The 27,691-nt window shown below is 43.5% G+C and overlaps 1 protein-coding gene across 1 annotated transcript in view; it reads left to right on the plus strand.

The window, feature by feature from the left end:
• Positions 1-27,691, plus strand: part of CNGB1 (cyclic nucleotide gated channel subunit beta 1) — a 1,326,699-nt gene that overhangs the window by 1,117,997 nt on the left and 181,011 nt on the right. Inside the window, exons 34-35 of the mRNA XM_086945539.1 lie at positions 5,951-6,073; positions 7,007-7,148. Coding sequence (XP_086801665.1) covers positions 5,951-6,073; positions 7,007-7,148 — 265 coding nt within the window. The remainder of the gene's footprint in view (positions 1-5,950; positions 6,074-7,006; positions 7,149-27,691) is intronic.

Below are 27,691 nucleotides of genomic sequence, written 5' to 3' on the forward strand. Positions count from 1 at the left end.
CCCAAACTTCAGAGGGCCATATTGGAAGCTTGCTCTTTTCGCCACTTGGCAGCCAAAAAGTGGCACTCATTACCTCTATCCTTGCGAGCTGAGCCCCCGGAGAACGCTTTCCATAAAATATTAAAAACTTGTTTTTTTCAATCCTTGAGTCTCTCATTTGCATCTCTGCTCTGTTTAGCATCTAGGCTTCCTTTTTTTCCTGCTCTCCACAGGAGGATGGTTCTCAGCTCAGGGGCACACCGTTGGGTGTAACCAGGCACTCTATAAATGGAATTATTATTATTATCCTTATAGCCCGCCGTAGCGGGATATACCGGCTATCAAAGGCCCGTTCCCACGTTAAAGGCCAGAGCCGAAGGCGAGGGACTTTAACTAGGGACCTGGACTTTATTAGCCGGTATAGCCCTGTTATGAAGGGCTATAAGGCTATTAGAACATTCTGTCACTAGAATATTCCTACAAATAAAACAAAGACCTCTCAAAGCACGAGGGGATTTAAATCCCTTCGAGCTCCGAGAGGCTTTTGTAAAACATTGGAATGTTGCTCTGCAGGCCTTTACCGGCCTGCAGAAGCATGGAGCACTCCATTGTCTACAATGGAGCTCCCAACATTCCAATGTTCTAATATAGGTTAATTATGCTAACTATAACATCTTACTCTAATCCTCCTATTGCAGTAATGTTTGGTATCTCAAATATTGTTATAACACACTGATTCAGTCGCCTGACTGGAAAATGTTGTTTATATTGAAACCATTGCGTGTTTCCCATAGTTTAAGGTTTGCAGTCACAAAGTTTCACACTAAGGGTCCGATTACGATCTCGCTCGGAAGGGCTACAGACCGCATCCGTCCAGATCCAGCCCAATTCCCTGCCCCATTTTCCAAACCACTCGTACCGCTGTACGAGTGGGCAAGTACGATGAGTATATAGCCTTGGGCTCCGAATGACTCATACCTGTCAGTATTGCCTCCCGGGCGACTTTAGCATGGCAGACTCGCGCTGCGCAATGTGGCTGATTCCTGAGCGAGCAAGTATGATAAGTGTGTCTGTCAGTTAGATAGACTCGCTCCTGACGAGATCTCGTGGTTGACAGAGATGTTCTTTGGGATCCCATAACGGTCCACCATTCACCCGTAGCCCTACGAATTGGTCACTGGGGATGTCCCAAGGGTCCCACCTACACATGCATGCACAGTGCGGGGGGCACTGAGGCATCCCCGCGACAGGGGGCGCACTTTTCTGCGACCTACCTTTTTTCTCTATGGGAGCCTATGTACGTGATGTACAAAAAGCTCCCATAGACTTCAATTGGGACTCAGAGCGACCCGAGTCAGTCAGCACGCAATTACATCGTACGCTCGGAGCATGAGTCGTTCGGAAAGCTCTAAGGGCCCGAGTCAGCCGTAGGGCTTTACCAGCAAGAACGTAATCGGGCACTAAGTGGCACCCACACTATGCATTTACCGCTGACCTCTGCATCGGAAGACTGGGTTCCCTCTAAACTTTCTAGGTGTGCATCTCCATGCTTATTCAGCACATAGGTGAGCGTCACACTATGCAGAAACATGCTCCTTATGTACAACCTTTTTACAGTAAACATACTTGTGTTATATCCGTTTATAGACCAATAGTTCTTCTGTCACTCCAGTGTTCAACCAATTGGCTTCTATCTGGTTGCCTGCAACTAGCGCACTCCATTTGCTGTTGTACTGTTGTGTCGCTCCTGGGTGGACCCACTGGGTATTTATCTGGCTGCCTGCTACCAGTGCTCAGCACGTACTGCTCCTCTTTTGCTCCAGGAGACTATAGTTGGCATTTATACTGGCTGTGGATTACAAGTGCATACCAAGCGCGACTCCTTTTTCTCTCCTTGGGCAACCCTAGTAGGCAAACTCTGAAAGTACTGCCATCTCTTGATGACAAATGGGTGAATGTCATTTACAAGATGAGCATTAAGCTGTGGGTTTGACTGACCTCACTCTTGTCCTTACACTTCTTTGTCTCTCACTGTCTCTTCACTTAACCTAACTCATTCCCCAACAGACACTTCTAGACATCACCCCTACCGGCTGCAGCTTCTACCTAATAATTTAATAATTCTTAGGCTAAGCCACAGATCATCTACTCATGGAACCCCCTTGTGGTTTAACACCAATTGAGGGGCTAGAATCTTGTTGCTCCTGTGTACACTTGATGTGGTCTTTCATGGTGACACAGCCACCAAGGGCTGGGACTCTTTATCTTCTGTGTTGACTCCATATTGTACTTCGTGTTCATTTAGCACTGCTGCCATGGGCTACGATACTGTTACTGTTATATTGACTCCATATTACACTTAATAATGGCTTAGCGCTACCACCAGGGGATAGGATTCTTTTTTTTCTGGGATGACTGCATACAATATTTCATTGACACCACTATTTCCACATGGTAGCTAATTTCTTGCACGACTGCTCACATGAACACCACACAACTGCATGTGCGGTCACCGAATTAACTTCCTGACAGATGCGTAATCTGTTAAGGGCATGAGGTATGGCAGATTGCGTGACAGCTTCTGACTGTAGTACATAACATAGTTCATGGCATATTGCTTAGCACCCTACTTACAAACTGTGTGACAACTGTGTGAAAAACAGCATGACCACTTTTAATGCAATTTCCTTCACAAATGCCTCCAATGTGGTAAGTGTCTTACGAAGTTGCATGCTGCACATCTTCAAAGTGATTGAGGACCTTGCCAGGGGAAGAAAGCATTATGCAAACTGTGATACAATGCAATATGATATTGAACTTCCTAATGATGTGCAGCATTCTACGTAACTCAAAACACACAACTTTAATCTCCATATGTAAGTAATTGCACAATAAATTAATCAGATAAAAACTGAAAAATTTATGACATAACATCAAAATAGCATGACAAACTGTATGACGGAAGCACTAACATTGGGTGCCTACTGGGCAGCATCCTTATCTTCTGCAGAACACATCAGCAGCTTGAAAGTAGTAGAAAACATTATATAAATACCCATACCATATTGTACAATTTTCTGTGTCCCCATTCATAACCACTGGCTTTTCCTCTGCAGATAAAATCCAACATCTACTCCATGAAGCAACAGACAGAAACATTAGGATGGTTGCACATAGAGTGCAGGTACATTAAGTGCAGGTATGCACAAGGAGCTGAAGTTTAGCATGACATGCATGAATTATAACAACGATTGCGGCATAGGCTGCTCTAGATGAAAAAAGGAAGAGAAAAAAGAAAAATTATGAATAAATTAGAATATAGGCAGAACATTCCCAGTGGTACATAATCACTAAAGTGCAAAAAGGTGGCTCCAGTCCGCACTGGCAAAAAGGAAACTGGTACATGTGGGTAGGCAAAGTGGTTTTGGGCAGGTGCTGCATAAGTGTGCATGCTAACAGATGTTCAGCACGTTGGTTAAAGAGCTTCTAGAAACAGCTTTTGGTACCATCCCTAGGCAGGAGTGACCAACAGGTTAAAAATAGCATTTAACTTGGCAATGATAACTTGACATCTACAAATTACCAGCTCCTGAGTGCAACAATACTGGCTCAAACTCAATCCAATTCAAAATTGAGGTTGCCTTATTCGGCAATCACCAGAATTATGGATCATGGCCGTTTAAATTTGCCTATTGATTGACTTGTATCAAGTGCTGACACCTCAGATTCCGGATTAGTATATGTTTTTGCTTTGTTCCCCATGAAGATGCAGTGTTCAGATTCCTGCACTGACATTTCCATTACCTAGGTTTACCGATGAAGCTGATGTGGCCACCACAGTTCTTCTTCTTACCGTAACTGTCAGATGAGGCACTTCCGGAGAGTCCCAGAACATCTGCATTTATTTCAATCAATGATGCTCAAGAGAAGGGGATTGATGTCAATGGCTTCCTCTTACTGCATGTCACTAAACTTATGAAATTTAACTATCCTCTGTATAGTACATAGGGACATCCAGTCAATGATCCTACTTTTCTCATGACCCAGTTAGCTCCCTACATCTTCAGACTCTCACCTATGTTCAACTAAGGTAGGCTTTGGGTCATCTCAAATATGAAAGCATCCGATTCTTTGCCCTGAAACTCAATCTTTGAGTATTTAAACCGGAGGCCACCCATGGGCAGTGCATGTGTGTTTCTGCTATTTATAAATACATACACATATTTTTATTAGCATATTTCTGCCATTAAATACAAAAAATAGCGTTAGAACAGTAGTGAACATTTCAGTTGTATAGAATACATTAAATGTAACATGCTAAGAACAGCCCTGGTTAAGTGGAGCTACGGTTGGTTGGTAGCCGTGGTGGGGGATCTCTATGCCCTTCTTCTGATAAACCACGGTCCCATAATATAGCTAGACACAGGCTTGTAGATAGTTGGCAGATCTGATCTGGTGCAAAGCGCTAGTGTGTCTGTGCAAGATTTTGGGAATAGGAGAGAGGCAGAGGCAGGAATATCTTGCTTATAACATTAAAGGTATTGGCCCAGGAGTGTACATGTGGCCTACACAACATAGATTTTACACATCAACATAAGTCGTTGTTCAGGCAGATATGCCAAACATTTTGAAGGTTTGCTGCATCTTTGCCTCCGTCAAGAGGGAAGAGGTATGATCATGTATACTATAGGAATACATGTATCTTCACCAGTTGAAGCTGAAAGTGGAGAGAGGATTTTAAGATGAGGCAGTTATAGAGGAATGTCAGAAAACAACGAATCCTGCTCACTGCAGCACTGGAGGCTAACACCAAAAGCCCCTTTTGTTGAGTAGTACATCACCCCTATGCTTTTATGCCTCAAGCCTATTTACTGATCTCTGCAAAGGTATGACATTTTGTACATGTCCGGTAGACTATGTGTTTTGGGGTTTCAATTCAGACTCCTGTCCTCCTCACTAAGCAGTAAACACATACACAATTCCACACAGATACAGTTTTATTGGCAACTTCACTTGAGAGGCCATTGACCAACTCATTATGAGATCCAAGTTATGCTCTCTTGTCTAGTCATTATGATGTTTATGTAACACACAAACGGTGTTCAGAGGCAAATGGAAGTGAATAAATTATATCAAGTGATATAAACATTTTTTATATAAATCATCCACCATCAGTCCTGAGAATAACGCCACCAATCCCACCATACTTTTTGTGCTTCTGTTGACATCTCCTGGATTTATAAATGGACTCCTGTTGTGGCACACCAGTCCATACCACAAGTCCATTCCACAAGTGAGGGGATCCTTTCTGAGTGTCAGTGACAATCAATGTCTGGCTTGGCCTATAATAGTCATGTTGCCACTAATAATCTGGTTGCTCTCGGGTCTACCCATGCATCAATATGGTCCAGAATAGCCATATTTGGGCTCAGGTTTTCTCATTCTGACAAGAACTCTGGACAAAATCTTGTGGATGGATTCCCAATACTTTTGTATAACACAGCACTCCCACATTGTATGGTAAAAGGTCCCCACTTTAGACCTACATTGAATACAACATTGGTCTCAACCACTTTTCCTTCTGCTCAGCCTGGATGGGGTATAATAAGATATATCTGGTGGATAAGTCTCATTCTCACTGAGACTGCAAATACCCTAGGAGCCATTCTTGTCTTTGTCCAGTCCGCATCATCACGGTTAGGATCTCAAGCCGAGTAGCCTTGGCAGCTTTCAGGAACTTGAATCATTCTTGCCCATATGCTCTCGTATCTGTTAATGTCACATGTATCTGCATGAGTGACATGTGCATGCACTTCATGTAATAAAGTGATGCTTTCAAATTCAAATGTTGTCTTCTGTCATCTCACTGCAGCAAGTCACATGTCCTTAAATGCTGTACAACCTCAGTGATGCCCATTTAACCCTTTCCATTTTGTTTCTGTTTATCTCAAAATTTCATATGGTTTTGCAGAGTCATCAGAACTACATTATACCTACTATATTGCCTGCACATGAATGCATGCCTCTACTACTGGGCATCTGACTTTGAAGGCCTAAGATCAACCAAGTGGGTCTACGATGGAGAGGGAAACAGGTAAGTGGTAGTACTTTCTTCTTACATTGATCAGATAAATAAGGTAGTAAATGGCCATTGTCATTAATTGAAGCTCCCACCCCCGGTAATGCTGAAGTAAACCCTTTGCCATGTACTTCAATGTGAGTAAACGCCTCTGTGGAGGGTTCCGAGCTAGTTTCAGGTGGGGTTACATTTACCGGCCCGTGCTTTTATAGGCCTTCCACTGATGAGATTGTATTTATTGGCATGGAGGACCGTATATTTACTGTTATCGTTTATGCTTTTAAGTTCTCTATAGAGCTCACCTTAAAAAGAGGAATGAATGGTCAAATTAATAGAATTTCTTTATATTTAAAGGCATTTCTCTCAGGGCTATGAGAGAATACAAGACTGCTTGTTTATTCATTCTCTGATCATACTCCCAGACGAAATCTAAATTGTGTGAAAAATTACTTATGTACTAGGGCCACCTCAAAATGTAAACTGATATTCAGACACCCATGCTCCTTCAGCTTTTGTGTCCTTGCTAAAATACACAGCTCAAGCTCTGTTTTCTGCAATTTGCAAGAGTATCAAAGCTATGATGTGGTTGTGCCACTCTAGTCCCTTCAGAACCATTCAGCCTTGCCTGCAATTTTGGAATTGGTTTGAGTGTGACCCCCTCCCAGCTTCAAGGGCTTTACCTCATGCAACTATTACACAGGGAACAAATATGTCAGGTTGTGACTAGCTATTGATGGCCTATGAATGAAATTTCATGGCACTTCATCCAATATTCTAGCTCAGAAAATAAATATGATTGCATTTCAGTAATAAGAGTGATTCAAATTTAAATAAATTGAAAATAGTTATAAAAGTTAGATCAGAATATGCAGATATCTGTAAAATACACACTGGGAATACAGGCATCCAGTCATCAAAGAAAAATAATGCCTTTGTATTTCACCACAGTTACATTCGGTGCTATTATTGGGCTGTGAAGACCCTGATCACCATTGGTGGCCTCCCCGACCCAGAGACTCTCTTCGAACTGTGTTTCCAGCTCCTCAACTACTTCATGGGAGTGTTTGCCTTCTCTGTGATGATTGGTCAGGTAATCTTTGCTATCCTATCATTTTATTTCTGCTTCCTCTGTCATAATTCAAAGGTAAACATATAATCCTCTACAATTCATCATGTTGTCCAGTGTTAGATTTTATCTTTGTACCATGAAAGGTGTTTGACTGATGTTAGAGTAGACGTTAGACTGAGGGTGATGTATTAACTGTAGCTGAATTTCATGTCCTCTAAGGAGGTAAGGTTGGTTATGACTATGGTTAAAATTCCCCTGGAAGAAAACTAGGATTATAGGTGAGGAACCTTTCCTTCACTTCCAGGGGAGCTGCATCAATAGTCATGAGCGCTGAATTGATTAGTACGGCCAGCCCATAAAGTAGCCAACAAGAAATAGTGACAGTTCTAACAATCACCTAAAAACATTCCTCAAAGAAGCCTGCCCTACTTGAGGGGAAGCAGTCTTTACCATGCTCTGTTTACCAGGCAATGCCTTTACTGTGCATCATTTACCATGCAAGGTAAGAAAGAGAAACTGTGTGTGTGTGCGTACATATATGTGCAGGCCTCATCCATGTGGATGTAGGCCATCCATCCATCCATGTGTATAAATTTCTCAAGAATGACTATCCAGTAATGCCAGTGATATATTTTATACCTAAAATTCACAAAAATCCAGTTAGGCCTTCAGGCAGACCAATTATCTCTGCACGAAAAAGTATTTTTGAAAACACCTCTCAGTAAATAGACTATTTTTGCAAGAACACATATGGAGATTACCATTGTATATTCAGGTCACAGGTGCTTTTCTTCGGAGGATATGTGATTTCACTTGGCAAGAGGTCTACCTCCTTATGACATTGGACGTTACATCGCTCTATACCAGCATTAATCTTTAAGGATGGTATTAGAGCACTTGAACACTTTTTCAGTAATAGATCAATTTGATTGTTGTAACACAGTAAGATTTTAATCAACATGGTGATTATTTGCCTCATCAATAATTTGTTCATGTTCTAGAATCAAATTTACCAACAAAACTGTGAAGTTGCTATGGGAGCCAACTTCTCCCCCAGCTATGCATGTCTACACATTGGCTGGTGGGAGGAGCTGGATCGCAGAACAAAATATGGGGCAATCTTAAACGAGCATGTAATGATCTGGTTTAGGTTTATAGATGACCTATTTGTGGTTTGGAAGGGTACAAAGAAAAGTGGTTTGGAATTTGTGTCAACAATTAATGACAATGAAATTAATTTTAATTTTACAGCCACAGTGAGTGACAACAGAGTTAATTTTATGGATGTACATGTCTATATTGCAAATAACAACATTTAAACTAAATTACATCTCAAGGAACAGCCAGTAATACTGTGCTGCATGCAATACGCTTTCACCCCAGGCATTTAATAGAAAGCATACCCTATGGGGAAATGCTGTGGTTAAAGAGAATCTGTAGCAATAACACAGACCTTGAGACAACCCAACAGGAGAGTACGTTCAGATTTACAGCACAAGGTTAATCATAAAAAAACATAAATATGGCCATCTCTAAAACAAGGTTACTGAATAGATGTAATATTCATTGGGAATCAATCTCCAAAGCTATTAAAGAAAAAGAGAGGACGAAAGATCAAATCAGATTGATACTTACATTTAACAAACAGGATAAACAATTGAGAAATATTGTCAGACGTAATTGGCCACTAGTGTTAGATGATCCCATTATCGGCCATCTTCTCCCTAGAAACACCTCCATTACATACAGAAGAGCTCTTTCTATGAGCAACGTTCTTTTAAAAAGAAGCCCAGAGGTAACAGAAGGAGCTACTTGGCTTTCATCCAGAAAGGGCTTTTTTCAAATGTACAACTTGTCGAGCCTGCACGTTTGGGGTCAATAGGCCGACATACACAATAAATACCCTTTAGTGATAAAGATTGCAAGATCAACACATTTCTGACATGTAACACAGAACATGTGGTATATGTATTGGAGTGTCCTTGTGGAATGCATTATGTGGGCTGTACCAAGTTACAAGCACACATTCGGGCGATTACCAACTCAGACAAGACTTATCCTATTTCCCGTCACTTCAAAGAAAGGCACAATAACAATGTGGAACAATTTAGATATTTTTTGCTGGATCTGTTCCAAGCCATAGAAGAGGAGGCAACAGGGAAGTAGTATTAAGAAAATTGGTGACCCGATACATTTTGGAACTAGACACCAAAACGCCACTGAAGATCTATTTATTTGTCTTTAATATGGTCATCATGCAGTAACTAAATCATCAGGAGGGCTAATACCATGATTGAAATTGAATTTTATTTGCCTCAGTTTCCACTCAGCAGTCTGGTTATGTACACAAAACAAGATATTTAGAGAATCATTGATAGATACTGTCCACAGAACTAGCAAACATAGTTAAGGATTCCTATCTATGTATGCACATAACTGCTGATTGTACAACAAGGTGTTTTAAAAGTTAAATCAAATTTAATATTATTAGAATTATAGAAAAGTAACATAAGCAGCTACCTGTCCGCTGCTACTAACTTAGCACGTTGACACTTTAGAAAGACAATGAGGGGTGGATTAATTACACATAGCACTTTATTTTTAGCACTTTAGCATAATGGCACTTTAACAGATTATCTAATAATGCTGGTATAGTATTCAAATAAAGGACATTAGAAAATATATATCATGCCAGACATATGAGAACCTACCGGGGATTAACCAGTAACAAAGAACTCTTAACACCTTGCGTGCTCATGACGAGCTCAGCTCGTCATGAGGCACGGTGGCGCTGTGCATGACCTCCACGGCGCTCACACGCGGGGATAATTCCCCTGCTGTGCTGAACGTTCTGTGGAAACGGACATGGTCATGACGAGCTCAGCTTGTCATGAGCACAGCGTCACCGTGCGGCGTGACGAGCCGAGCTCGTCACAAGCACTGTGGCGCTGTGCGCGGCCCCCCTCCTCCCAGCACCGCAGGGGAATTAGCCCCACGGCGAAGGGGTTAAGAGATCGAAGGAATTATCATCTCTGAAGGCTATGGTAAAATCTCTGCAAATGCATTTTAAGCTTATTCACAGAGATGTCCATTTATCAAGCCCAGAATGAGTCCCTGTAGACAAGGATGTTCTTATTTCAGAAAATGAAACATATGGCTATATGAAATGAAGATAGCGGTAAAAACATAAGGGGTCTTATGCCGGCGCATGTTATACAATATTGAAGGCATTAATTGTATGCAATTTTTAACAATATGCATTTAGGCATTTTATTGAAATTGTATTTATAATCATGTCTTTTATTGAAATTGTATTGATAATGTTGTTTTTTAACAAGATACCATAGACCGGAAAGCATGAGTAGTCTATTTATAGTATAAATATTTTTGTCCCACGATGCAGTGGTGTCGTGTGATCAAGGCATTCTCTGGCCGAAACGCGTAATGGCGTAATGCACCAAGTTGTTGTGGTCCGTGTCCATTGTGTTCCATGAAGCAGTGAACGAGGAGCAGAAAATATATATATGTATGTGTATATATATATATATATATATATATATATATATATATATATATATATATATATATATATATATATATATATATATATATATATATATATATATATATATATATATATATATATATATATATATGCTGCAGGATTTCTCCTCCCAAAGAAAAGAAATGAGGACCACAGCACGGGAACATTCGGAGGCCACTTTAATTCACAGCATAGGCGAATGCATTTTGGCTTCACTTAAGCCTTCGTCAGCGCCAGGTGAGTCAAAGAGCAAATAAGCGGGTCTGTGGTTCAGTGTTGGTAGAAGAACTTGCTGCTCGCTCCGCATTGGTTACTCCCAGATCCGCCCCTTGGCGAATGCTAGGGTCCACCTGCTGCGCATAGTAGCAGCGCAGGCAGACTACAATACCCAAAATGCAATGAGGATTCCAGGTAGGTCCAAAAATGCTGTGGATGATTAACTGCGAGTAGAGCCCCACACAGATGTTACAGTGCCACTCTCTTATTGTCTGTGAACCGCGCCTCCTCCGGCCCCCATGACGCAACAACCACCGGAGCCACAGAGTCCATGTTGCGGGGGTAATAGTGCAATGCACCTCACCCAATGAGGAGCCAAATGGCGCCTGCACCGCTTCTTTCTTCTTGACTGAGGGGTGGGAAACAGCAATTCCACAAACCTGGACAGTCAATAATTCACCGAAGCAAACAACCAGCGATATATATATATATGAAAACAGCTTCCTTGTAAAGCAAGACTGGAAAGAAGGCACTCAAGTGATTTAGTTTTAGTGAAAGGCGGATTTATTTACCAGTTACTGCCATGCCCTACGCGTTTCGGTCAGGTGACTCTGACCTTGTTCACGGGATATATATATATATATATATATATATATATATATATATATATATATATATATATATATATACACACATATACACACAGTGTTTGGGGTGGGTAGTGGCATAGGGTTGTAAGGGTATTTATTTAGCTTTAGCTGCGGGTAGGGATATACAGGCCTCAACAGTAAATACCAGCCCAGTAGACCATAAAACACGGCCACAAACAGCCAAAAAAATGGCCCATAGTCTGACCTGCCAGAGCAGCCCGTCACTACTTGATTGCCCTATAGGCCTGTTCGAGCCTGGCAGCCTTGGCATTCTGCATGCTGACATTCAGTAGCACCAACCATTCTCTACTTAGTAAAACTTTGAGCCCCGGCACATATTCTTTTACAAATTAAGTACTGTCTTAATGTCACATGTGAATTGAGCGCGGAAGGGCACAGAGACGTTTTACAGCCTAGGAGAGCGCCACCTTCCCGGTTATTGTCTACTAATTGTTCGGGGAGCTCGAGGCCAACTTAAGTCTGGGGATCGTCATACTCAGGGTCTTTATTTAAATATACAGGGTGGGCCTCAGCAGTCCCTGATGCCTTGGTGGTCCTAGGCAGTGCCTTATTTGTTCTGTAATCACACGGGCAGTACTTATGGTGTTATAAAGTGATACACTCATAGAACTTTTGCAGTTTTACAATTACCCAGGATTAATTTGTCTAACAGTTAATTAGATTATTTTTTGTAGGTGCACTCTAATACTAAATAGTGTTGTCCTTAAAATCTTCTTTGAACAGATGATTATCACAATAAATAATAGTGAAGTATTGTCATAAAAAGAAGACCTATACACTCATTATTTTTTTTTTAAGTAACCTTTATTAAAACAGAAATAAATAGAAATGTAACTTTAACAGAACAGTATAATAAAAGAAAATGTGGGTTGGACTCCAGTGGAAGCAGCGTAGGAAACCTGCAAGCCAAAAATGAAACATAAGTATGTGTGCTATGTGGAAGAGGTCAAGAAAGCTAGTTCGAATGAAAGGACCATAGTAAAAATGGAAGGGAGGGGCAGTTGGTGGAAGGGAGAGTTAAAAGAAGAGATGCAGGAGGAGACAAAGCGTCCGCCAATTGCACTCAGCCCTTAGTGTTTACCTTCCGTCACCCGTTTGCTAGGATGCAGGGATCTGCGAGGAAGAGTGTGGTTTAAGAAGTCCTTAAAATTAAATACATGAAGCCAGAGATTATGGGCCATATTATGAATGAAGGGCGATAACATTATCGCCGTTTTAGCATCAGGAAACTGCTGCTAAAGCGGCGATAAGGGGTTCATAATATGCCCTTGTGCTCAGGTTTTGGTGTGAACCTGGGATTCTATGGGAATTCAAAAGGGCATATTATCAACCCCTTATCGTCAATTTAGCTGCAGTTTCCTGTCGCTAAAGTAGTGATAATGTTATCGCCGTTCTTTGATAATATAGTCCTACATTATTAGTTACTGGAAAATGGCTTGCATGCACCTGTGCACCGAGTGCTGCACCCCAGTCCCTTCCCCTGCACTGTGCTCAATTGTAGGTCTTGCACACTGAGGCTTCACTGCTCACCTGCCACCACTGGTGTGTCCCACGACGTGTTGTTGCAAGCTCTGAGTCCGGGGTACATGTGTATGGTAGACTAGGTCTCCTAAATGGAACAGTGTCTTGATACTGCCATGGAAGGTGTTAGAATGCTCAGGGCATCATTGAGAGAGTTCCCGCTCAGCCCCTTTTCTGCCAATGAATTTCTGTAAAAGGAGAAATAATTTATTGGTGGAAATGTCTGGAGGTAAATGAAGGTTTATTTTAAGCTTGATAGAAAATAGGAGTTGAGTGCATCCTTCGTTTTCGAAGTACGATCAACTGTTAGTGGTAAATGTGGTTCAAAGAGGAGTTGGAGTGCGCGAGAATACACAAGGTTAAATAATAATATGTTATGGTAAGGTTTACATACAAAGGAATAGAGCCCATGTGAAGGAGAGAGGTTACATTGGCGAAGAGGCAAGATGGCAACCGCTTAGGAGGCCGACAGCAGCACTAGCTGGCTGTGGTGGGGTGTTTTTTTTGATATGAGACCCATACAAAGGTGAAACAACCACTCAACTTAGGTCACTCTCTGGATTCCCCCCGCTCCCGATGCGATTCTCCCGCAAACAATTCTGGACAAACTGCCCCGGGCTGAACTACAAATAATCAGGCGGTTCTTTGTGGAATACCTGGCGCAGTTGCTACAGCGGATCTTTAGAGGCGGTCTGGTGAGGGCTCCGAAGGTGGCGACAAATCCTGCAGTAACTAAGGCGGCAGCAGTGGCGGCCGCTTGTAAGGCTCGAGGTGAGACCCTGATGGATCCAGGTGCACCGGAAAGCTCTCCTGGCCTCCCGCAACCGATCCTCTCACCTGACCCACCGGCACTCAGGAGAGGAAGAGGCAGGGTAACCGCCAAGAACCGCCAACTGGTCCCGCAGTAGTGGAGTTCCTTCTACAGACAAAAGGACCGCTTGCCGTGACAGAGCCACAAGCGCCGAGAGAGGCACCGGGAAAGGCGGGGCTCGGAGCCGTAACAAGGAGGTGAGTCCTGCAGATACCCGCGAAGAGTCTCAGGGTGCCATGGATGGAGGGAGCGCAGAGGGCATTAACCCGACTTGTGTGCTGATACATGATAGCGCGTTAGAAGCTCCCCATGCCGGCCGGATGGCACGGGTGATAAAGGAGTAAAGGGTAATGAAATTGACAATGGTGTTCTCTCGGAGGAAAGGCATCCCGACGTAGTAGGCGGTTTCAGTAGCCCCCCCTGAGCACTTGGATACCGTAGAAGTATCGGAGAAGTGTAAATCTGGCAACATTGGTAACATTGGCAGCAAAGGGAGAGGGATTAATAATAATTAAACGGGCGAATCAGTATTGATTCAAGAAGAGGAGTATCAAATCAGAAGCCAGCCCATGATCTCTGTCCCAGAAGCTAATAAAGGGATTGTATCAAATGATCTGGCATTAGACAAAAATAGGGCTGAATTAGATAAAGAGCCCAGTGACTGTTTCTTTTCAGTTTCAGAGGGAACAGAGTGGTCGGATGACATCCTGAGCACATCACCGGGCACTAGTAGCTTAGAATCGGATCCCGAAGATAGTGATGAAGATCGCCCCTCAACAGCCAAAAAAACTTTGGTGCTAAGTGGAATGCAGAACAGGGGAGGAAAGATTTGAAATGGGATTATACATCAGCCACTCCACTTTCAGGTTCACTCTCAAACAAATCACCGGTGGTAGCTAAGGGGACCCACCCGCCCACCCCACGCTGGATATAATAAATCAAGCTATACTCGCGTACAGGGAGGAAACACGACAAGATAGCCGAAAAGCCCAGGCAGGGATGAGAAAAATGCAGGGTGTTGTCAGGAAGCTCTCTAAAGCTTGCTCAAATATGGGAGAGAGAGTGACAAATCTTGAAGAGAGAATCGTGGCAACTGAAGAAGAAGCAACAAGTGCTATAGCCCTGGTAGAGGCCCAAGGATCACAAATCGAAGACATCCACTGGAAACTAGAAGCATTTGAAAATAGACAAAGGAGGAATAACCTCAGGATGCTGGGGATCCAGGAGCGTCTGAAGGGGTCAGACATGAGGATATATATAATTGACCTCTTTAAGGCGTCTTTTCCCGAACTGTCTGAGTGGAACTGGGCAGTAGAAATTCAAAGAGCGTACCGCACTCCGTTTAAACTACGAGCACCAGCAAAAGAGGGTGATAGACAACGGGCTATATTAGTTTTTTTCGGGAACTTCCTCCTATGGCAAACAATCTCAGAGCAAGCAAGGCCAGACGCCAAAAGATCAAGCGGAAGGGTCTAATATTTCGTACAGCCCGATTTCTGCCACTCAACGGTAGAAAGGCGATGGAGGCTTAGACAGCTTATAAAACCTTTCCAGGACAAAAGTATCCAGGCCTATCATGTAAATCCAGCGCAACTTAAGGTTATCAACCAGGGGAATACGCGATTCTTTTCATCGGAGATAAAAGCAAAAGAGTACCTGGACTCCCTGGACAAATAAAGATGCTATCTCTTTTTATTACAGAGGGGGAAAGAAGGGTTGGAATATATTTACTGTTGGATTTAAAAGGTTTCGGAAGCAGAGGGTGAGGGGTGGGGGAAGTCGGGGATGGAGTTTTGGATTGGAACAAGGTTTTATAGTATAGTTGGGTGGTTTGAGATTTTTTTATGTGTTATGGTAGTTACAAGGGTTTATTATAATCTAGCTATTGATGTGTTTGAAAGGACCCAAGGGCCACTAGTACTTCCCACATCACATGCACAGACTAAGGTCTGAGCGTCTCAAAAGGGTCGGGGGCGAGTCGAGCTAGAGGAGGGTGGGGTGGGTGGGGCTCACGGGGGTGTTGGGTCGGGGGGAAGGGGGGGTAGTGGGTTGCACCTCACATGGAAGAGAGGAAAAACAAAAAAGGAAAATACCTGGTGCTACAATGTTTTTGTATTGCTTAAAGCGTCTTATGTAAGGCAATGGTATCGACTGAAACGAAGAACATGGGATAATTCAGTAGAGAATAATGGGGAAGCTTAAGATCTGTTCACTAAATATTTGGGGCATGAATGATTGGAGCAAGAGACAGAGGTTGGGACAATTTGTTAGATCAAATCAGATAGACATGATTTGCCTACAGGAGACACATTTACCCTGGGTAAAAAAAACACCTGTTAAATATTTAAGGTTTTGATCTGGTGGCCTGTTCCTCACAGACATCTACGGTCAGAGGGCTGGCAATACTGGCTAAATCCAGCTTCAGAGGAGCTAGACGTCATTTGGCAGACAACCTAGTCAGGTGGGTACTTGTGGAACTGGAGGTGGGATTTACACTTTGTACAATCTATGGTTCCAATCAAGATGAACCTGAGGTTTTTGATCAATTGGAGGAGGAACTATCGAACTGGTCAATATTTCTGCAGACCTTACAGATTTCGGTAATAGTGCAAAGTATGCTGGCCGTAAGCCTATGGTATTTAGAGCATTGAGCTCATTAACTAAATCACACGGTATGATGGATGTTTGGGGGGATAAAGAACCTAATAATCCAGGGTTCACATATTTTTCTTGTCCTTTTAAGAAATACACTAAGCTGGACTACTTTTGTATCTCTTCTACTGAAGCGCAGAGAGTCGCCATTAAAAAACTACCAAAAGTGATCTCCGACCACAGTCCACTAATTTTACGATATGAAGTAGATTTGCTAAATAGGCCTTGCACTAGATGGAGTTTTGAGAGGAGACTGCTAATGGATCCCATTTTGTAGAACATTTAAGGAACTGGGCCCAAACTTATTTTGATATTAATCGCTATAGTGCATCCCGAAATATTGTGTGGGACTCATTTAAAGCAGCTTTGAGAGGTGAGACGATCAGCTTCTCCGCCAGGCTAAAGAAAGAGGCTCGGGAGGAGAATGAGAGGTTAGTGGGCCAGCTGGCAGAGGCAGAAGAGCTCCACATGAGGGCTATATCACTGGGAAGGGAGGCCGATGGAAGTCAGCAGAAGATTATAGTTATCAAAGCGGAACTATACAAGTGGATAGCTCAGAAAAATGCCGATGAGTACCAGACGCACAGGGGGAAGATGCACGAGACAGGAGAACAGGCGAGTAAACTCCTCGCACTAAGGATTAGGCAGGGATGCAGTCGGAATAGAATAACGAATATACAAGAAGGAAATCAGAAGTATTCAGAGCCAAATGATATCCGTAAGGTTTTTAAGAATTTTACCAAAATTTATATATGGAGAAGGACAGGGTAGACTTTGCTAGTTTGGCATTTGAAGATTTAGGCCCTAAACTGGCCGAGCAGGATAGAGCTGTGTTGGATATTGGGGGAAGTGGTAGAAGCACTGCAGGATCTATCAGCATGGAAGGCCACGGGGCCAGATAGTCTCCCACTTGAATAATATAAATGCTTAGTGGATGTGATAGCTCCCCTGCTGTTGGATCTATTCAACGGTATAATCTATTCCGGGGAAATTCCAGATTCCTCGAAAGAAACAAATATTATGGTATTCCATAAAAAGGGTAAGCCTAAGGAAAATCCTGGCTTGTACCGTCCAATATCCTACACAAATACGGACACTAAGTTCTATGCGAAGGTTTTGGCTAAGAGGCTGGGAGGGGTCATTGGCGGTCTGGTTTCCCCGTGGCAGCATGGGTTTATCCCAGGGACAACAGACCATATTTGGCGGGCCATCACGCTGTTTGATGTGCAGGCTGTCATGGGGGGAAGGATGGCCATGATCCTTCTGGAAGCAGAAAAGGCTTTTGATCACGTCACATGGAAGTATTTATGGGGGGATATTGGAACGAAGGGGCTTTGGCCCTAAAATAATGAGTGCTATTAAGGCTATGTATGCTGATCCTAAAGCCAGAATCCAGCTGATGGGAGGTAGCTCAGAAAAAGTTTATATTTCATGGGGTACACGACAGGGGTGCCCCTCCTCACCAATCCTGTTTGCTCTGTATATTGATCCGCTGGTACGTGGGATACTAGGGTGTGAGGATATTAAGCTGGTAGTCTGTAAAGGGTTCGAAACCAAGCTGTTGGCCTATGCCGATGACCTGGCCATAATCACCATATAACCAGATATGGCTCTTACAGCCCTTACAGGGATAGCTACTGAAATTGGGCACTGTTCAGAGTACCTCCTCAATGAAAGTAAAACCCAGATAATATGTACCAGCAATATAACAAGTCAGGATGGAAGATATACAGATTCAGCGGTCTATCTTGGGGTCAGGATAAGTCTTGTAATGGATACAATCATTGAAGAGAATTTTACCCCGCTTGCTATCTCAATTGCGGCAGAGTTAAAAAGAATAGACGCCATACATCAGTCTATATTAGAGAGAGCCAATGTGCTCAAGATGACTATGCTCCCTAAAATACTGTATCTCTTTAGCTCTATCCCGCTTATTTTGGGGGAGGGTGTGATAAAATCTTTAGAGGCAGTATTTGTGAATTTTATTTGGCAGTATGGGAAAACCAGACGATCTATGAAATATTCGTCTCTGCCACAAGATAAGGGAGGGCTGGCAGTCCCTAATATTAGATTTTATCATTTGGCCTGTCTATTTAGTCAGATGGCAATATTAATAGACTCTGCCACAAATATGTCTGACTCCCTTTTTGGGAATTTAAATCCCACATCCATTTATGAATTGCTTTTAGGCAGAGAAACCTTTGGGCTCCTGCTGCGCAAAACTGATAGAAACTATTTTAATAAAATGCGATATAAGGTGTTAGATGGCCTTTGGGGAGTCTGGAAAGTAATACAGAAAACAATGGCAATCCCGAAAATTAACTATTACACAACCCTCTGGAATTCCAGTATCTTTCCACAATTTAGCAATGATAGGCTGGGGAGATTGTGGGAGCAGCAACGAGTCAGAAGAATAGGGAACCTATTTGAAGGAGATAACCTGATGAGTTTTGATGGTATTCAATGGAAATTTGAAGTCCCAGATAATCAAGGTTTTAAGTTTCTTCAAATTTATCGAAATTTGATGGGTATCAGACCACGGATCCCCCCAGGTGGCAGAATCAATATGTTTGAGTATTTACTACGAGGGGGGAACTAAAATAAAATGGTTTACAGGTCTCTAATGTCAACAATACAAGATGTTCTGGATAAGGTTGAGGCCTCCTGGGTGACAATATTAGGGGATTCAGATGTCGATTTAGATAAAGCGCTGCTATTGGCTGGGAAATTGTTCTGCTCCAAGAATTTGAGAGCCCGACACTACAAAACTCTGTTTAATTTATATTTTACACCAGCTAAGCTATTTGATTGGGGTAAAAGGGATGACGATAAATGCCCAAGGTGTAGCGAAGGCCCGGCTAATCTGGTGCATAACTTTTATTATTGTGAAAAGCGAAGTGGAATTTGTACTGAGATTGAGAATTTCTGGGAGGGGCTGCTAGGTGTTAAGATCAACCTATCCCCTACCCTAATGATAATAGAAACTGATTGTAATTTGGGTCTTAACAAGGAGGGGGAAGCCTTTGTTTTTATAGGTGTGGTGGTTCTCCGGATATTGCTAGCGGCAGGATGGAAGGATACTACAGCACTCTCCTTCCAGATGTGGCTAGCTAGACTCCTGGGGATTCATAACATTGAATCCTCCTTATATACCCGAAGAGTCAGGAGGATGAGGGAGTTGGGGCTGAACATCTGGGCCCGCTCTATCGTTGGAGGGATTCCCACCTATAACTGGCCAAATGCTAACTATATCTTGGATGGTAATCAAGTCTAGAGGCCAGTTCCTTTTAAGAGATGTGAAGGCGGGAGGGATTTTATTATTTTCTGCTCCCTGAATATATTTATTTAGTAATGCTGTGTATATATATGAATTTCCCTGTAATTTTAATACTGAAAGTCAGATGTTAGCATATATTTTGTCTGATTCTATACTGTTTAGATATTTCTATAATGATTTTTTAAACTGAATCAAATATAAAATGTATGGATTGTTAATTGTACCAGGTATTTAAATAAAAAAATCCACAAAAAAAAAGGAATAGAGCGCATGCTAGAAGCTTAATGTTCACGTGTAATGCAATGGCGGGAGCCTGTATGCATGTACACTCAGTAAGGAGCTAACTACAGTGTCCTAAAAGCCAATGCCACGTCTCTGTAGGGCAGTGCTGCTTGCTGGCTCAGGTCTATAGTACGGTCCAGCAGGTCCTTAAAATTAGACCAATGTGACTGAATGAGGTCAGAGATCACATGATTACAGACGGCAACATCTCTTTTTCGCACGTGCACACTCAGGGTGATGCACCCCACCCCTCCCACATAATCGCCCTCAACAGGTGTCTGTAGGGCAGCGCTGCCCGTAGGCTCAGGCCTAACTTATGGTACAGATGATCTTTAAAATGAGACAGAGATGTGACTGAATGAGGTCAAAGATCACATCATAACACTTGGCAATATTGCTTATTCGCACCTGCGCAGTCTGGCTGATGCATCCCACCCCTCTCGCAGCACCGCGCTGAAGAGGTGTCTGTAGTGCAGCGATGCCTGCTGACTCAGGTCTACATTACGGTCCAGCAGGTCTTTAAAATGAGACAGAGATGAGTCTGAATGAGGTGAGAGATCACATCATTATGCATGACAATATCGTTTGTTCGCACCTGCGCAGCGACGCTGAGGCACCTCACCCTTCTTGCCGCACCGCGTTCAATTGGAGACCCTGTGCCCCTAGGCTGCTCTCCTTACCTGCTGTCAATGTTGTGTGAGCAAACACTACAGGCAGCAGAGCTCACAACTTGAATTCTGCTTTGGATTTATACTGCGGACAGCATTGAATTCAGCCTTGATTTATCAATCTGCACTGCGGACAGCAGGGTTCACAACTTGAAAAGAGAAAGAGAAACAGTGTGAGAGAGAGGAAGAGAGAGAAAGAAAGAGTGAGAGAGAGAGAGGAAGGGAGAGAAAGAAAGAATGAGAGAGAGAGAGAGGAAGAGACAGAGAAAGAGAGAAAGTGTGAGAGAGAAAGGAAGAGATGGATCAGGAGAGGGAGTGTTGACACTGGAGAAAATCTTCGCAGCTCACCTTTCTGCCACCGGTGTGTGTCCATCCACTACCGGGTCATAGTGCACCCTCAAGTTTAGTGATCTGAAAGATATTATAGAATTAGTATTTGCAGAGTACATACAACTGCACACGCATATTACTCTGTTACGCCTTTGCTCACCCAGGCTGCTGTATTCCATCAACTCCCACTGCAAGGAGGTGTCTGTGCGCTCTTTTGCTCCCAAGGTGCTGTACCCCATCCACTCCCACTGCCCAGCGTGACTTCCCATTACTGCGCACCCAGACTGCTGCACCCCATCCACTCCCACTGCCCGGAGGTGAGTGCCCGTTCCTGCGCACCCAGACTGCTGCACCCTATCCACTCCCATAGCCCGAGATAATTGTCCGTTCCTGCGCATTCAAACTGTTGCACCCCATCCACTCCCACTGCCCGGAGGTGACTGTCCGTTCCTGCGCACCCAGACTGCGGCACCCTATCCTTTTCTACTGCTTGGAGGTGAGTGGCTGTTCCTGGGAATTCAGACTGCTGTACCCCATCCACTCCCACTGCTCGGAGTTTACTGCCCATTCCTGCGTACCCAGACTGCTGTACCCCATCCACTCCCACTGCGTAGAGGTGTTTGTCTGCTCCTGTGCACTCAAGCTGCTGCACACTGTCCACTCCCACCGCCCAGAGGTGAGTTCTCCCTGCTGCTGAAAGAAGGTTCTCTGCTCACCTTGTGCCACTGGTGTGTTTGAAAGAGGTTCCACCACGTGCCGAAGCAACCTTTTCAAAAGGGGGTGGTGATGGACCTTCTCAGGCATTGTCAGGATGGCCACGCATCATCGCAGGTTCCACAGACGTTGAGCTCTGGTGGTGTTAGGGGGGGACACCAATTCGTGAAACACAACCTGTTAGATATAAAGCAAGATAAGATTGTGCGTCATTGGTTCATCAAGGGAGAGAGGAAGAGAGAGAGAGAAAGAGTGAGAGAATGATACTGAAGACAATCTTCGCAGCTCACCTTTCTGTCACCGGTGTGTCTCCCACCACATGTAGGGACATAGTGTACCCTGAAGCGCCACATCTGAAAGATAGTAGAGAATTAGTAATTGTAGGAAAGTCCAGTATGCAGGAATAAAAAGACAGAGACAGTAATTCTCTTGATATGAATTGATCCTCAGAACACGTCTTGAATGCAGCAAGTTTAAAGCAAGAATGACTGAACACCCGTTAATTTCTATTTCTCAACCTTCTTATATTTAAAACATAACATTCCGAAAGAGATGCGAGGCAGCCACGAGCTGTGACAGGAATGTCACGCTCGTGTCTGCATGCTTCGATGCTCGCAACACACCTTACCTCGTTAAATACAAGCATTTGCAATGCAATAGGTCTCGCTTTGTTAAAGTTTGAGCTATTGGTATTGCTAAATAATGCAACACAAATAGCTCAAACTTTAATAATTCAAGACCTATTGCATTGCAAATGCTTGTTCTATGAAAGAGTTCAACTTAAAGTGATATTGCAGAAACCATTATGTATGACACAGATTTGTTAACAGGAATAACACGAAGGAAGATATTACGACTGGTAATTGCCACTATCTTAATCTGGACTATAATAACACTGCCCTCTCACACCCCCCCACCCCCCATTAAAAACACACCACCTGCACGGTCCCAACTATGGGCTTCGATTTATCAACAATTACTAACAAGTAGTAATGTTTTCCATCCGGTTATAAAAAACAAGTGGTGCACAGCCACACACGTGGTTTCAATTATTAGGCCCGTGTCTGGGCACGATAATTGAAACCCCATGGCCTATTGGTGTCTATTACGCGCACAAAGCGCGTAATAGACACCAATAGGCCATGGGCGGAGCAATGCGCCCGCCTTTGGCCAATTGCGTGCAGTTTTTTAGAATAAGACGCACACAAAGGCCAATGGGGTAGCACAGAAGGTTCCTAGGTTAGCTCCATATCCCAGTTTTTTCACTTACAAAATGTCTTGCTCTGTGCGGGCACTGCTGTGCAGTGCAACGCTAGGCGCGAGATCTAAAAAGGTACGCGTAAGCCAAAGTACCGCCGCCCACTGGATGCTGTTGCTGGGGCTGCGGAACGCTTTCCCTGTGTCTGCATCAGAGCAGGGGGGTTGCGATCCTTACTTCAATGTCTATGCGTAGATACGGGTGAGGGGCCAGGTCAGTCCCGAGCAGTAGGGGAAACCAGTGGTGCGCGTGCACCACAAAGAAGTGAGGGGAGGGAGCACGGCAGCGGCAGCGAGGCAAACGCGCGCTGCTACGCGTGCTAGCCAACGGGAATGGGCGTTACAAAGGCAGGACATGTGCCCCCCTTTGCCCAATCGTGTGATTTTTTTTTTCAAACCTGTGAAAGCCAATGCCTAACGGCGAAAGCTGATCACACGCAAAATTGTGTGATCAGCTTTGAAAACCCCATACAGAAGGGCTCTCGCTGCGCAAGCAGTACTGCGCACTGCAACAAAGGCACGAGCCCTAAAACAACTGAGAAAGGAAAGGTTGTCAAAATAAGATGGTAAATTTGAAGGTACATAGTATAAAAAATAAATACTCATCTACTTTGCTACAGATGTGGGAGCGACGGACATTTAGCTGACTCTAAAAACTGTCCTATTATTGGAAAAAAATCAAAATGCAATAAGACAGGGTATATAAGACTGTGTACGCCTAAATCGCTGCGTTGCCTTTTTGTATCCAGGCTGCTGCACCCCATCCACTCCCTCCGCTGTGCACCTAGGCCTCACTGCTCACCTTTTCGCGGACAGGGCACCCTCTACATCATTCAGTCCCGCTCTGCAACCAAGAACTCTCACATTTGGTGCTGAGTCTTGATATCACTATGGCAAAGGACATACCCGTGCACCCATCATCAGCGCAGGTTGCTCACCTGCTCAGTCCTTGCGGTGCCACTAACTTAGTGACCAAAGAGGGCACACATGTGGTTGGTGGCACCCCCTGTTCGATGGTTCAGGCCTACATGAGTTGTCCGGACCACCAGGACGGGCCATCACAGTGCATGCGATGGGAGCAACTCTAAAATGGCGTAGAGCACGTGTGCCCGGTCTTCTTTATTGGTAGGGTCACGTGTCTTGTGGCACCTGTGCTGGATGGGTGTGGTGTGGGTGGCATTCTGACAACTAGACCTGTGACCAGCAGATCACTACAATGAAAATCTGGGCCATGTAGAGTTTGTCCTTTCCTGTAAGCATAAGCGGAGTGGGCTGGCCTGGCGTATGCCAGTGCTGCGTGAGGCTGTGAAGAATAACTCCGGAGCTATAGGCGTGGCTCAGTCGTAAGCTATATGAGAAATAAACTGATTTGGGTGTCTGTGTTGTAGTGCTTCCGTCACCCGGGTCGCAAGTGCAAATGTGTCATTCTGTGAGTGAAGTCCCACAACATGGCCAATATGGAAGGTACGGGGAATCACTGACCCTATATTCATCCATAGTTCCACACATGAAAGATGGTGGACATGGCACATTTCTGTGTATATGAATGTTTATTGCACATTCAGTGGAGTGTTGTAGATGCAGCAATATAGGGCCATGAGAAGTTCAGGTTGCAGTTTTTGGCACATGAAGGGCAGCTAATTAGAGCTGCGCCAACATATGTACTCATGTGGTTAGTCGGCTACACTGTCGAACTTGGTGCTAGAAACCATGGTTCGAGCCTCGGGGTCGCGTCCACATCCTGTGATTGTGGGAAAATCACGTAATCTCGGCATGCCTGAAAGTGTAATGTAAATACGGTGCCCATGTAAAACGCTGAAATACTTTTGGGTCGAGTTCGCGCTATATAAATATGCAAAAAAAAAAAAAAAAAACTCTGGCAATCCCACTCACTTATAAATTTACTGAACACTTTGTTTGCAGTACTCTAATGATTCAGTCTCTGCGTTAGTACTTGTAGAATGAGCGAGAGAAAGTTACATAACCAAAGTTTTTCCTACTGCCAGAGGTAACATAGTTGCATACGCATTCAGCACAATGTAATGTGGTAGGGCCCAGGGGCAGCATCTTGCAAACATAATGAACACACAGACACAGATAGATGGTTGAACTGGGTAGTACAATTGTCTCTGCATTAAATAAATCAAGGCTAAATTCAATGTTGTCCATAGTGTAGATCCAAATCTGAATTCAAGTTGTGAACCCTGCTGTCCGCAGTGTAGATCGAAGGCAGTAGTCGATACAGACATAAGTCTGTGGTGCTGTGCGCTGGATCCGCAGGGGGCCTGTGTTGAGGAGGGCCATGGTCATGGCGGCAGCCACGTGGCAGGGTATGGGCCACTGGTCTGGCAGACTCTTTTGTCTTCCCACAAGTGAGCCACGCCCAGGGCATGACCTATGTATTTATACTCTTACGCTTGAATTGCATACGTTGGACCAGTCCACTCTGCCTCCGCTTCAAGGGGGGGGGACAACACAGCTACATGACCGAGATATTCCCCAGTGTCTGAAATAATATGGTTGTGTCCACTGTGCAGTACACTACACGTATCAATACTATATCTCCACATGGAGAGTTTTTTTGTTTGTATAGTGAGTTGTGTACAGCACACCACCGGTACACTTGAGATTGTGTGAATTATTGTTGATGTGCGATTTGCCTCCCTTATACATAGTTGGTTGCCACATCTCCGAACATTGAGCTATTGTGCGGTTGAGGGGATATGATATTTTGGGAAGGTCAGTTGTCCTGTTTTGCGCTGCCTCGGAGGTAGTAGGGGGAGTTGACCGGGTGGGGTGGTTGTGGTGGTGGTGGCGCTGGGTGTTGTGGCTTTGTTGGGTGTCGGATCTGCATGATTAGTACCTCTATCACATATTCGTCTTTAGATATGGGTGTGAGTTGGGTCTAATTCACGCAGTAGATAGTCGACCTTCTTACACCAGTTAAATGTTGATGTTAATTTGTTACTGGTAAGTAGGGCTATCATCTGTTTTAAGTAACATTGTAGATATGGCTGGTTGTTGAAAATATGGGGAAGTGTTGTTTTTTCCACGGGAACGCCTAGTTTGTATATCATTAGATTTAGTTGTGGTTCTGGTTTGTGGCGATTTTGTTGGTGGAAGGTATCAATGGAAGATTGGTGATATTTGCAGTTTTTACCAGGTTGAGAATGGGATGATAATTAAAAAAAGACAGAAAAAAAACAGATATGCCTAATGAACATTATAATTAGAAAATAGCATTTAAAAAACCTTTGAAATTCACTGAAAAAACCATTGGTTTCAGGCATGTTATAGTTAGGAATTAGCATTTAAAAAACCTTGGAAATTCACTGAAAAAACCATAGGTTTCAGGGGTGTTATAGTTAGCTGGACATTTCACTCCTACAAACCATTGAAATTCCTCCGTTATAGTTAGTTGTAAAAACTATAACTCGAACGCCCGCAATCCACTGCTGATGATGTCACATATTACATCATTCATGACATGGTCAGTGACATCACTGATGAGATCACTGATGACATCTCAAATGACATCACTGATGACATCATCCACGTGATGATCTGATACACCACATCATACACTAGTATAACCTTTCATCACTCACTATAAAATATAAAGTACCATGTTTAAACCATTGACACACCAATAAAAGTTTCTAAAAACCCACTCAGTGATTTGTAGATCTACACACACATCTAAACACTTACCAATAGATTTACTCATACATGTTGAGAAAGATCAATAGAACACTATTAAATATACTTATACACCTATATCGACATTACCCACCAGCACACATTTCATTGACTTATACAATCATCCTACTAAACTCACTCAACTCAATCTTAGCTTTATACGATTTATATAAAAGAATCATAAAAGCAACAGCAGTACATAAATATACACCAGTACATTTCATCAAAATTAAAATAAATCAAATCGATAAAATAAATCGGCTAAACATTCTAGGGCGAGATAATGAATCAAATTGATCAGACGTGGAGATGAATACAGCCACTTGGTACAAGACCACTCCGGCCCATCAAGTAGTTGTCTGTGGTTTTTGACATTTCAACTAGACATATAATGATCTAGGGTAGAAGTCACTTATGCTCCTGATAGATATAGGACCATCTCCTATTTGAGGCTGCCAAGATTGGAGAAAAGGAACAACGTATTTAGTCCTGAATTTGGCAAGTACCAGATCGCCCTCCAAGTCCTTGCGCAGAGGTCCTAGCCAACCCACCCTTCTGACACTTAGTATGGTGCCATCGATGTTGGGTGGTAGAGGTCTATTTTTGGTTAGCCAAAACGTAACCTTGTTTCTTAAGTCCATATGGCTTTCGTGTTTCCCCCTTATAAGTTCAGGTACTCCTGAGAGGACGCACACAATGGGGGCGGCCTCTGGAGGCAAATGTAGATGATTGGTTTTGAGCAACATATTGTTGTGATTGACCACTGTTCCCTTATTTGATGTCAATTGTTTGTTTAGCCCTACTCTAGGGCGAGAGCTCTGTACAGTTGTGACAGGGGGATTAGAAGTGTTCGCATGTGGAGTTACTAGTTGGTTATAAATGGTCTTGCTTTGTATGGAGGTTTCAGGCATTTCTGTGGCGG

This window comes from Lissotriton vulgaris, chromosome 12 (assembly GCF_964263255.1).
Source record: "Lissotriton vulgaris chromosome 12, aLisVul1.2, whole genome shotgun sequence".
NCBI lineage: Eukaryota > Metazoa > Chordata > Amphibia > Caudata > Salamandridae > Lissotriton > Lissotriton vulgaris.